The sequence below is a fragment of the Neolamprologus multifasciatus genome, chromosome 22 (assembly GCF_963576455.1).
Source record: "Neolamprologus multifasciatus chromosome 22, fNeoMul1.2, whole genome shotgun sequence".
Lineage (NCBI taxonomy): Eukaryota > Metazoa > Chordata > Actinopteri > Cichliformes > Cichlidae > Neolamprologus > Neolamprologus multifasciatus.
Window position 1 is genome coordinate 14,692,394 of NC_140459.1, and position 11,712 is coordinate 14,704,105.

At 39.6% G+C, this 11,712-nt stretch overlaps 1 protein-coding gene across 1 annotated transcript; it reads right to left on the minus strand.

The window, feature by feature from the left end:
- Positions 1-1,733: 1,733 nt before the first annotated feature.
- Positions 1,734-7,885, minus strand: LOC146493171 (kelch-like protein 10). The gene is made up of 5 exons (XM_085148941.1): positions 7,622-7,885; positions 5,720-6,203; positions 4,693-5,307; positions 3,587-3,736; positions 1,734-2,178 (listed from the first exon to the last, which is right to left on the minus strand). Exons 1-5 carry the CDS (start codon positions 7,771-7,773, stop codon positions 1,816-1,818), a joined length of 1,764 nt encoding a protein of 587 aa, XP_085005067.1. The 5' UTR covers positions 7,774-7,885; the 3' UTR covers positions 1,734-1,815.
- Between the last annotated feature and the right edge of the window lie 3,827 nt (positions 7,886-11,712).

An 11,712-nucleotide genomic window follows, 5' to 3' on the forward strand; every position in this document is an offset into this window, starting at 1 on the left:
ACATCATCATGACTTGGCAACTGTTGCCCCATAGAATTGTTTTGAAATGTATATTTACATTGTTTTAATGAACCTTTCATTGCATAAAACCTTTGTTTTGATTTGATTTGGTTTTAATGTATTGCATATGAGCCTCACATATAGCATACAGCATTTTGGATGTTTGCCTCACAGAGGTCAACTAGTAAAATAAGCACTTCAAAACACTCTTACAAATGGACTACAATATCATATTTAGCTCATATTTAAGCTTAAAGGGCCATTTTTTTCTGCATTTTATTGTTTCGTGTGTTGGCTCTGTTATTACTGAGGTACCAGTTGTTGGGGACGTGCTGTACTGGACTCCGTTATGTTGAAATAACAGTTCCCAACAAAAATGCAGTCCAGTTTATCTCCCCAGGAAACTACAAACACACAAATAAACATTTGTAACCACCAGTTTTTACCCCATTTTAATACACAATACTGTAACATGAACAGAGTCAAAGTATTGTGTATTAGTGATGGTCCTGTTTTTATGCATGCTAGGTCATTGGCACAATTCTTTATGGACACGTCATTATATCCCCTGTACTGTCCTTACTACACAAGCCAAAATAGGTGCAAGCAGTCACCTGTCTGACCACAGACTGCACGCGCGTCCAACTCTGTTGCTGAGCAATTGCTCAAAGATGTAATAGATACGACTAAAAGCAGGTTGTATATGACAAGCCTGGTTTGATGCAGATGTAGAGGATTGTATGAAAACATCATCCTAAATTAAAAATATATATATAATGGAATGAGTTTGATTTAGTGTTTATAAAACGAAGGGGAGCAGCAGGAACAATCCCGGGACAGGTTTCTGCTTGCAATAAGAAAAATGTAAGAAATGTTTACAGTAAATTCATAAATCAATCAATTCAGCATCAGAATAAAGATTACACCACCATGGATGGAGGATGTTCCTATGAACAGCTTTGCACATCACTGTCTACACATTGGTTTACCTCCATAAGGTGTTGTGTTACTGGTGTTACTTCATACTTCATGTTGTTCAGGTAGGGGGATCAGATGTCCCCCTATAAGGGGGACTGCACAGCATTTTTATGCTTTCCCCCCTCTCCCACATCTTGAACCAATGTCCCACATTTTACAGGCTCTGCAGGACATCCACCTTTCTAAACACTGGATTTTCCTTAGTACATATAAAGTTGGTGCTTTTAACCATAAACAAATATATCATTCTATGCAATATAGTGTAAAATACCACAAAGCAGATGACAGATGTAATGAGAAATAGAGTTATTTTTCAGTTTCACACAAGATAAAAAAAATGGTGTGAAGCGACACAGTATATTTGTGTGATATTTGGCTAAAGATTCATGTCTTGTCAGCTAGTGCTCCAAAAAGACCTATGGATACATCCTTACTCAAACCTATAGACTGTTACCAGGCAGAACCGCAGCTGAAATAACAAGGGAGAGTGAAAACTTCCCTTTATTCTTATTGTGTTTACCTAGCAAGAGTTGAAAAGTCCGACATGCGGCTTATTGTGATCTGGTCACCCTGTATGCATGTCTGGTATGGCTACTCAGCAGCCATACATTACAGGGAATGAAAAAATCTTTTCAATTTGTTATTGTTGCAATTGCATTCTCTTAATAAAACCCAGTATCTACAGTGCAGGCTCTCCTCACACACATACTGAAAGTTTTTGAAATATCTACAAAAAATGTCCAGTTCACCAGCAGTTTAATGCTCTAAAGATTTATTTCAGTCCTTCATGTTGGAGTCTCAGATGTTGACACATGGCAGTACTGCACTTTAAAGATGTTACGTGGACTCTGCTGACTCCATTGCTTCTTCTGGCACATTTGCAAGTGGCAGGAAGTCACGAGGAAAGGTGTACTCAGTCAGGTTGGAAAGTCCGGACACCACACAGCAGCTCAAGGCGCTGCGGAAAATCTCCATGTCGCACGCCTCATACCACTCATTGGTTAAAGCGTCGTAGTACTCGACGTTCAAAGTGGTGGTGAAGCCGTTGAAACCCCCGACGGCAAAGAGGCGATCGTCAATTACCTCAATGCCAAAGTTGCTGCGGGGGGTCAGCATGGAGGACACGAAGTTCCACGTATTGGTATGCGGGTTGTAAGCCTCAGCGGTGCGCAGACGGTTGTTTCCATCGAAGCCACCAACCTAAAAGTAAATACGTGGCTCAAATGATTGAATGTAAGTGTAACCAGCTTCACCGTACCCCTGTAAGAAAATGCACCTGCTATATGTCTTTAGCTGTTTTTGCACAGATACTCCAGAAAGTGACGGAAGAATTAAGTTGCAATATTGTCCAAAGTTTCCTTTAATATGTAGCAGATACAAGGAGATTGTTTGCTTTAGGTGTGATCTGACTACTTGAAATACTCTGATTGGTTTAGGGTTTTACCTGGATAAAGCGAACAACTACCTGACATATTCTCATGCTGTTATATGGAGTTTACACATAAAAGTTTTTTAAAAAGGCCCATTAATGTCCCAGTATTTGCATTCTCACAGGCCCACATTTGTTGGGAATGTCTAGAAAAGATCAGGGTGCAGGGGTGTGTGAAAATGACTTCTGAATTAAAAGGAGAAAGTAAAATAAAGTAGAAGCCAGCTGTTGTGGAAGTCTATATGAGACCTTTTTTCACTCAAGCCTCAACTACAGCTATTAAAGCACTGTTGTCTATTACACCACGCTATTATCAACAAAGATGAATAGCCCTCGACAAAAAGTATTTGTGTTTTCAGTATAAATGTCTTCACAGCTCTTTTGCCTTTAGTCCAAAAAGGAACATTGAGTTCCAGCCCTTTCTTCCTATAACAGATTAAAGTAGCCCTGACAGGCCTTGGGGCCTAAAAGCCTGATCAAAGACCCTGAGGTCAGCGCCAGGGTAAGGTCACTGCATTCTGCTGATAATAAATTTTCCTTTTTTTGAATAGAGACTTAGTCTGAATAAAAAATAAATACTAAACGGTAGCTAGCTAAATAAAGAAGTGTGTCTCAGAAGGTGAGACTAAAATCTTTGCTTTTACCAAAGGGTGCAGCTGCAAATCAACTAAATAAATGGTTTTAAGGCAAATAGAAAGATAAATTTAAAGCTAAAATGCCTACCGTCCCCAGAGGATGAGTTCTAATCACTTGGCTTATTCCCTCATTTTTCTAAAGGTGTTGCAGGATAAGTTTGAAATTGTCTCTAACATATGTCCTCTATGGAACGATGAGGATGACAATGTTGGTTTTGAATAAGTATTTCTGTTGTACTGAATGAAATGTGAAATCATCAGTGAAATCATCAAAGACACAACATTCTGGGAATGAGGCACATGAAAAAAAAACAAAAAATTAATGAGGCAGAAACATCCCTAATCAGTTAAATTAATACATAGAATGAGTAAGAATGCCTTCTCTGAACCTGTGGTCAGGATAGGAATCTGATCATTGATAAATACCAAACAAAGTTAACAAAATTCTGTGTCAGCCAAATCTGTGTTAAGCCTTGCTGATCAAAGCACATTACAGATTTGATTTGTATGTTACGTGAGTGTCAGCACTACTTTGTGGTCTTACTGCAAAGACATGATCCGCATATGCAATGACACCTATCCCGCTGCGGCGGCTGTTCATGGGACTGATCATCGTCCACTGGTTGCTCTCTGGGTTGTAATATTCAGCTGTCTGCAGACACTCGTTGCCATTGAATCCACCACAAATATAAATCTGAAAACAAAAAAGGGACATTAAATATTTTTACATTTCTTAGATTTCAGTTGGAAACAATGTTACCTGTAAGTGAAATGTTTCCACATCATTTGTGAAGTAAGACCGATACTCAGTACCCAAGTGTCCAACTGAAAAATACAAATGTGTAATAACAAATGTGTGTGTTTTACAATTACCTGTAATAAAAACATGTTTATATACCCAAATTTTACCTGAGTATGTGGGACTTCTTTGAGCCACAAAGCCCGAAATGAATCAAACATAACATTCAATCAATAAGGCTAATTTTTCTGTTCAGGAATGCAAATAAATAATTGTAATCTGGGATCTTAATGTAATAAAATAATGATGTGTTTTACAAATTTTTTTTTAATATCTGTTATATTTTAGTTGACAAGTCAACTCAACTAAAGTACTGTACATAAATGCAAAGATGCACTTGAGATCAGTTAGAAACTATATATATATATATATACATATATTAGTATATTTTTCAACTTTTTAACTTTTTTTCAAATTTTTTCAACTTTTTAAACTATACTTTAAAATTTGAAAACATGAACATAGAAACCAGTTTGTGACCTATCTGGCACCTCGCTGCACTGTAAAGTGTGTATTCCCTGACTGGTTGGCAAGTGGTTGCTGGAGGTTGATGGCTGTCACTACTGTGAAATTGTAACCAAGAAGGTGTTGCACCACAAGCCTCCTTGTGTTTCCTTTGGTCGTTAGCAGACTGTTGAGGTTTGCATGGAGTACTCTGACTTGTCTGCAAATACCCACAAACTATTTGCTGTAGAAATCTGTAGAGTCTTTCATACAACCACTGCCTAACCAGCTGAGGAGTACACATTTTTCCCTAGCAACTGGTTGTTACCAAAGGTTGCTGACAGGTCTCTAGGCCTGTGTGCCTGAGACCCTACTCTATTTCTCTGCTACTCTTTTACTTCACCCACCTGGTTGTTAAGTGTTGTGCAGCTGGCGTCGCTCCTCTGTTCGTGCATCGGTGCAATAAGACTCCACTGGTTGATTTCCGGTTGATAGCGCTCTGTACTGCTGAGTCGTACATGCCCGTCGTAGCCTCCCAGGGCATAGATGAACCCGTTCAACACAGTCACACTCACATAGCAGCGGCGGGAGTGCATGGGCGCCACCTCATTCCAGGTGCGAGTGGTCAGGTCAAACCTACGGACGCTGTTGAAATGCTCCACCCTGTCGAAGCCACCAACGGAGTAGACGTACCCGTTGAGGAAGGCGGCTCCATGATAAGCACGAGGACACTCAAGGTTGTTCGTTACGTTGACCCAGCGGTTAGCCCGGTAATCGTAGGCCTCGATGCCGTTAGTTGGATCACCACCACTCCACCCCCCAATGGCCAGCAGGATGGAATGAGGCAGGCGGGGACGAGCAAGAGGGTGACACAAGCCAGACATGAAGGGTCTGCTTCCTAGATCATGTATGTCAAAGATGGCATTCCTTATCATGGACAGGCACTCAGAATTGGCCTCCACCAGCTCACTGGACAGCACATTGTCCTTTAGGTAGTCTGAAGTCATCAATCCCAGTCGGACCTACAGAGAGATGACAGAAGAGAATATGACTATGAATTTCAACTACATCAGTTTTAGTAAACTCAAGCTTCTTTAGGATAATGCTCCTAATGTTGTTTAATTTTCTTATTGCTAGCAAGAGAGCGACCAAAGTCAGACACCATTAGCCTTTTTGTCAACAGGGACAGTTTTTAGTCATAGCCATAGCAACTATACTTAATAAATATAATTTATTCTATAGTATGTGTGTAGAGATCTGATACGGTTGTAATGCTCTTGAAGAGAATTTCTTAAATGTGGTTTGGCTACAGCTGAAAAGAGCAACATCTCAAGATATTAAAGCATCCTTATACCCAGATGGATTGACTCAATCTATGTCTTAAATGCTGAAGATTTAAGTCCAAACTAAATGTAGTAATGAAAGTTTATAGACCTTGGACAACAGAGCGGTGAGGTGTTGTTCCCGTTCTGCAGGTACATGACTAATCCACTTTGTAAGCGCTTCATACACAGTGGTCTCCAACTGCACATTGAGGTCCTCTCTATCAAAGATGTCAGCAAGTTCCTCCACAGTTAGCTGCAGGAACTCCTCCTCAAGAACAACCTTCTCAAAGTTATTGATGATGTAGTGGTAGGCCTTGGCGCGTAGTTCGGGTGATAAGCATACTTTTGTGAACTGCCAAATGCCAACGCAGTTCTCTGGGCACAGTTGCTCCCAGAGGAAGTCAGAGCAGAGTTTCACAATGTCCATTGCATTGAGTTGATCAGCTGCCATGAGAAGTTCCACTACATTTTCCCCCGTTATGGAACCTGAGCCGGTGTATGCAAAGTCAATGATGAGTGCCATCATCTCAGGAGACAAGCCAGGTATGTTGAAGACCTGTTTGTCTGGGTCGCTGCAGTGGGTGAAAAGAGACCTGAGGGTAGAGATGGAGTCAGAGTAGAGAATATTAAAAGGTGTGGAGGTAACAAGATAATAAACTATGTCATGCACAAGTAGGATAAATATATAAAATCTGTTGACAGGAATGGAAATGATTGCCTAATTACATGTGTTACTATGTGATTACTGTGATAGTCTTGTAATGTCTAGTCCATATTGTCATAGAGTATATAACTCCAAAACAGAGTTTGTACATGTTTAGTGCGCTTGATTGTTGGGTTTTCAGTGTCTTTATTACATTGGCACCATGTTTATGAAGCTATTGCCAAACACAATGCAGTCCCACACCATGACAGAGCCTCCACCGTGTTTTAAAGTTAACTCTAAACACTCACTGTTGTACCTCTATGACAAATATTGAAATCAACTCCATAAGGCCAGTTTGCCCTGATCTTTAGTCTAGTTATTGTGTAATTTGGCATACCTCAGTCTGTTTCCTTTCCTTATGGAAGTTCCAGTGCATGTTGCTTACTTACAGTCTCTGTTTCCCTTCCATAACCATTTCTGATTAGGTTTCATGATAAGTAGATGGATTAAATGGTCTTGTGTCATAAATTTGCTGGATTCTTTCTTTTTTTCTCAAGGACATGACTTTCAGATACTGTTCAACTGCTGTAGACCATTACTTTTTTTTTATGCGTGCTACTCTTTGTTTTGTCTTTAAAATTGGTTCTTCACTAAGTATGCGTTATGTGTAGAAACAATAATGGTTCATCCTTTGAGTTTTAGTGTCCTTTTTATGCTTGAATGATTCATATATCAGCGTTAAATGGCTTAACAAACAAATAAACAAATGAACAAAAACAAAACCATTCCTCTGAAAATGATCTGGTACAAGCACTGGACTAAAAAGGGTGAAAAATGTCCAAACAAAACCTTTACAAGTCTTCAAAAAAACACTTTGAGAACTATTGCTCAACTGGACTTTTAAAAAAATCATCTGTTTCAAAGCAAAATATAAACAAATGAGAGGCAACTCAAAACTTTTGCTCAGCGTATAACTGTATAACAAAGTTCAACCTTTTTAGTATCAGGAAGTCTGGTGTGTCTTACTGTCTCAATAACAGTGGGGAAGATATTTATTTAACTTAATAAAACACTTCAATTAGACTTCACATGATCACTAAGTGATTCACAGTGCTTTTTAAATGGCACATTTACTGAAGTGGAATCTGGAGCTCTGTGAAGGTAAAGATGAAATCTGCAAATGTTTGCATTATATTTTGGGTGTATCTGTCAGTTGACCGTGACAAAGTCTTTCTATCACAAAAGTTTTATGATTCAACCCATTCCTTTTTGTTGGCACTGTTTCACCGACTAAGACCATGAATTAGATTTTTCACAGGTATAAATCCGTCAACTGTCCTTCACATTATCAGGTAAGCAACTCACCTGAAGTACGGCGTACAGTTACACAGGATGATCCTGTGGACTGGAAATTCAACATCCTCCACTTTGATGATTGCATCACAAAATTGTCCCTCCAAACGGAGTTCATTATACACTGAGCTCGACTTGTATGGCGGCTGGCCTTCTTCACTCATCTTGAGTTTTGTGACTGTTTTTCTTAGTTTTTTTGTCTGAAGTTTATCTTGAAGTGTTCAGATCACAAAATCAAACCTAACTGTGGAATTTGGGGAATGGAGCCTATGACATCATCATGACTTGGCAACTGTTGCCCCATAGAATTGTTTTGAAATGTATATTTACATTGTTTTAATGAACCTTTCACTGCATAAAACCTTTGTTTTGATTTGATTTGGTTTTAATGTATTGCATATGAGCCTCACATATAGCATACAGCATTTTGGATGTTTGCCTCACAGAGGTCAACTAGTAAAATAAGCACTTCAAAACACTCTTACAAATGGACTACAATATCATATTTAGCTCATATTCAACCTTAATAGGCCGTTTTTTATGATTTTTCTGCATTTTATTGTTTCGTGTGTTGGCTCTGTTATTACTGAGGTTCCAGTTGTTGGGTACGTGCTGTACTGGACTCCGTTATATTGAAATAACAGTTCCCAACAAAAATGCAGTCCAGTTTATCTCCCCAGGAAACTACAAACACACAAATAAACATTTGTAACCATCAGTTTCTACCCACATTTTAATACACAATACTGTAACATGAACAGAGTCAAAGTATTGTGTATTAGTGATGGTCCTGTTTTTATGCATGCTAGGTCATTGGCACAATTCTTTGTGGACACTTCATTATACCCCCTGTACTTTCCTTACTACATAAGCCAAAAATATTTGTTATTAAACATATGAGTCTAAAAATACATGACAGTGCCAAACACAGATATTACAAAGTGTGATTCATGCCTAAACTGTTTTCTTGGGTTGTATTAGACTTTTATCTAGTTGGAAAAATGGGCTCCTGCACTTTACTGATGTACAATAGCAGTAAAAAACAAACAAACAAAACAGATATATACACTGTATGTATAGTACAAGACTGTTATAATGACGGTGCTTGACAGTATTACCTCAGACAGGTGCAAGCAGTCACCTGTCTGAGAACAGACTGCAGATCTGTTGTTGAGCAATTTCTTTCCATTCACAGATAAATGCAGCAGCCAGCTGCAATGGGTTCTGGTTGCCTCTAATGAACATGCCAGCCTAAGATTACCCAGGCATATTCAGTGGGAGAGATATCAACACTAAATGCTGGCCAAGGAAGTGTCTGGATATGCTAATGATCTCTGGCAATGTGGAGGCGACACTCAAACTGCCACAGGCCGTGTTGTTGTACAGGTTAGAGAACTTCATCTCGATAGCTCTGTCAAGTCACTTCCACCAAGAATAGTCAGATGGTCATGCAAGGGATCAGAAAAAGGACGTCATGCATGCTCAGCCTGACATCAGGATGCTTCAGTCAGTTGCAGCAGGGTGGCAGTGATGACAGTATAAGGCATACACCTGCTTCTAATATTGAGACTCGTGCCTTGAGAATGCGGCACCTGTCTATGCATCCAGACAGGTTGCCAGTCTGTCACAGAGAGACAGAAAGGACATTCACACTCACACCTATGACTACTTAAGAATTGCCAGTTTAGCCTCATATGCGTTTTTGTTCGCTAATCACTGCACCACTGTGCCACATGTGTGCACGATGGCAGTGGCTTACGAGGTACATCTGGTGGTCAATGAATTAGCAGGTCAGTGGCTTGATCACTGGCTTCTGCAGTCTGAGGAGTGTGCGCGAATGAGAATGCATTAATTTGAACCGATTCTGAGCTGTACAGGTGAGTTTATTTGGGCTTGGCAAAGAAACCCCAACCCTGCCACTGACTAAAATCATTCAACTTGAACCAAAGACTGCTCGCAGAATATGTTTGGGTTCTCTACAAGATTAAAATGATATACTAAGAAACGCATTTAAAAGAAAGACTGAAAATTTATTGCATTTGCGACATAAGCCTTGTTTTGTTTTTGTTTGTTTTTCTGACTGGTATAGCACTAAAGCGGAACTTGTTATAATTTACAAAGTTAAGCAGAAAATTAGGCCATTGTAGCTCCGTCAAGCTTTCACTGTATGACAGAAAACAATGGGAACGGGTCTCTCTTCCCTTAAACCTATCAGCTGTGATTGAACACCTGAGTAGGTAATAAAGCATCTTATTGCAAACACATTCAACACAAACCACATTTTGTTTTTGGTTTTATTTCGCACACACAAACTCATTAAAAAACCCATCCTTTATTTTTTTTAAAGCTCACACACAGAATGTCTAATACATTCTCCCAACCTCGCATGTACACGCATCATTACAGGGAGGCATTCAGATATGCAGCTGCACACTTGCTCAAGCTTTATCACCCCCAAAATCTGTGCCCACTCCATGTTATTATACCACTGCCTTCCTCAAAGGCAAACACAGCAGGTAGCCTGAGATCTAATTAGCTAGTTAGTCTTTGGTTGACTGAGTAAAGACCCCATCCGAAATAAATCTGAGATCTCAGTTCGTGACATTTTGCTGTGATAAAGAGGAAACGTTCGCGGCTGTGAACAGTAGGAGAGGGCATTGTCCTGATGAATTTCTGCCAAACAAAGCTGTTTCTGATACGACAGTGTCTGAGGAGGTATTCATAAAAAACAAACAAACAGGCAGCATAGAAGAATGACTGTAATCAAACAGATTTCATCAAAACTACTTGAACTTATTTACTGGGGTCACTGTGCTTGTTTTCAAATCACTGGCCCACTAATCTGTCTCGAAGGCAAAACAACTCAGAGTGAGATGTCAAAACATTCAGACACACAGCGTGAGACGAATATTTAAAGGGGGAATACTTTTTTTTACAGGCCCAAAAGCAAAAACTGTGGCTATAAATAACTGCGTGCGGCTGAAATGGTGCCTCATCAATACGCATGACTGAAAGATTTCTGATGAATTTCCTCACTGCACCATTTGCACGCAAAAGGTTGGAGAAGACTGACCAAACACATAACGTGCAAACATGACGGCTCTGTGCTTTCATAATGTTTACACCATGTTTTGACCAAGCCTTAGAAAGTGAAACAAAATGCCCAGTGTTATCTTGTTCATTATATTGTTCCTAACAGGCCATTTCAGGTCCCAAAAAAGCCTCAGAGGGACAGTTCTAAACAAAGGAAGCACCAGAAAATAAATAAATTATATCCCTCCCCTCCATCATTATTTAGGTGCCTAAATTCATGGCTCAAAGAAACCCAACATTTCAATTTTATTTATATAGCACCAAATCACAACAAGAGCCACCTCAAGGCATTTTATATTAAAAGGTAAAGACACTACAATAATAGAAAAACACCAACAATTAAATAACCCCCTTTAAGCAAGCACTCAAAGGTGACAGAGGGTAGGGAAAACTCCCTTTTAACAGGAAGAAACCTCAGGCACAACCAGGCTCAGGGAGGGATGGCCATCTGCTACGATCTGCTGGGGAAGTCCCGAAAAGCTAAGCCTATGTCAGCACAACAAAGGGAGGATTCAGGCTCACCTGATCTAAAAATTAGAGAGGGTGTCCGTCTCCTGAATCCAAACCAGGAGCTGGTTCCACAGAAACATGTGAGATGCTAAAGCACTGCTCCCCTTCAACAAGCTTTTGTTGATAGAAATACAGTTACTCAAATAACAGAACAAAGAGAACAAAAGAGACAGGAGCCCTAGCTAAAACAAAGAAGAGGAAGAAGAACACAAATCAGCTGCATAATGGGATTTCAGATTCAGGTTTTTCATCAAAACTAGTCCTGAAAAACTAAACCAATAGTAATCAAGACTCGGAAAAGTACTACCAGGTTCGACTCAGCCTATGGTTAATGAACAAAGCTATAGCAGCAATGAAGGAATAAAGCAGCTGCCATGTTTCGGCTTCTCTGGGTTTAAATTTTTGCAGCAAACCTTGAGCAAATAATCTGCTTTGAGAATAAACCAGAGGAGAGAGGATGATAAGGGTTGATAACAAAAAGCATAAAAAGACAATGAGCT

Excerpts from the sequence above, each read along its gene's own strand:
- LOC146493171 (XM_085148941.1), bottom strand. The coding sequence starts at position 7,773 with ATGAGTGAAGAAGGCCAGCCGCCATACAAGTCGAGCTCAGTGTATAAT. Across the intron at positions 6,204-7,621 it reads AACTGTACGCCGTACTTCAG|GTCTCTTTTCACCCACTGCA; the intron begins GTGAGTTGCTTA and ends CTCTACCCTCAG. Across the intron at positions 2,179-3,586 it reads ATGCGGATCATGTCTTTGCA|GTTGGTGGCTTCGATGGAAA; the intron begins GTAAGACCACAA and ends ATTTACTTTTAG.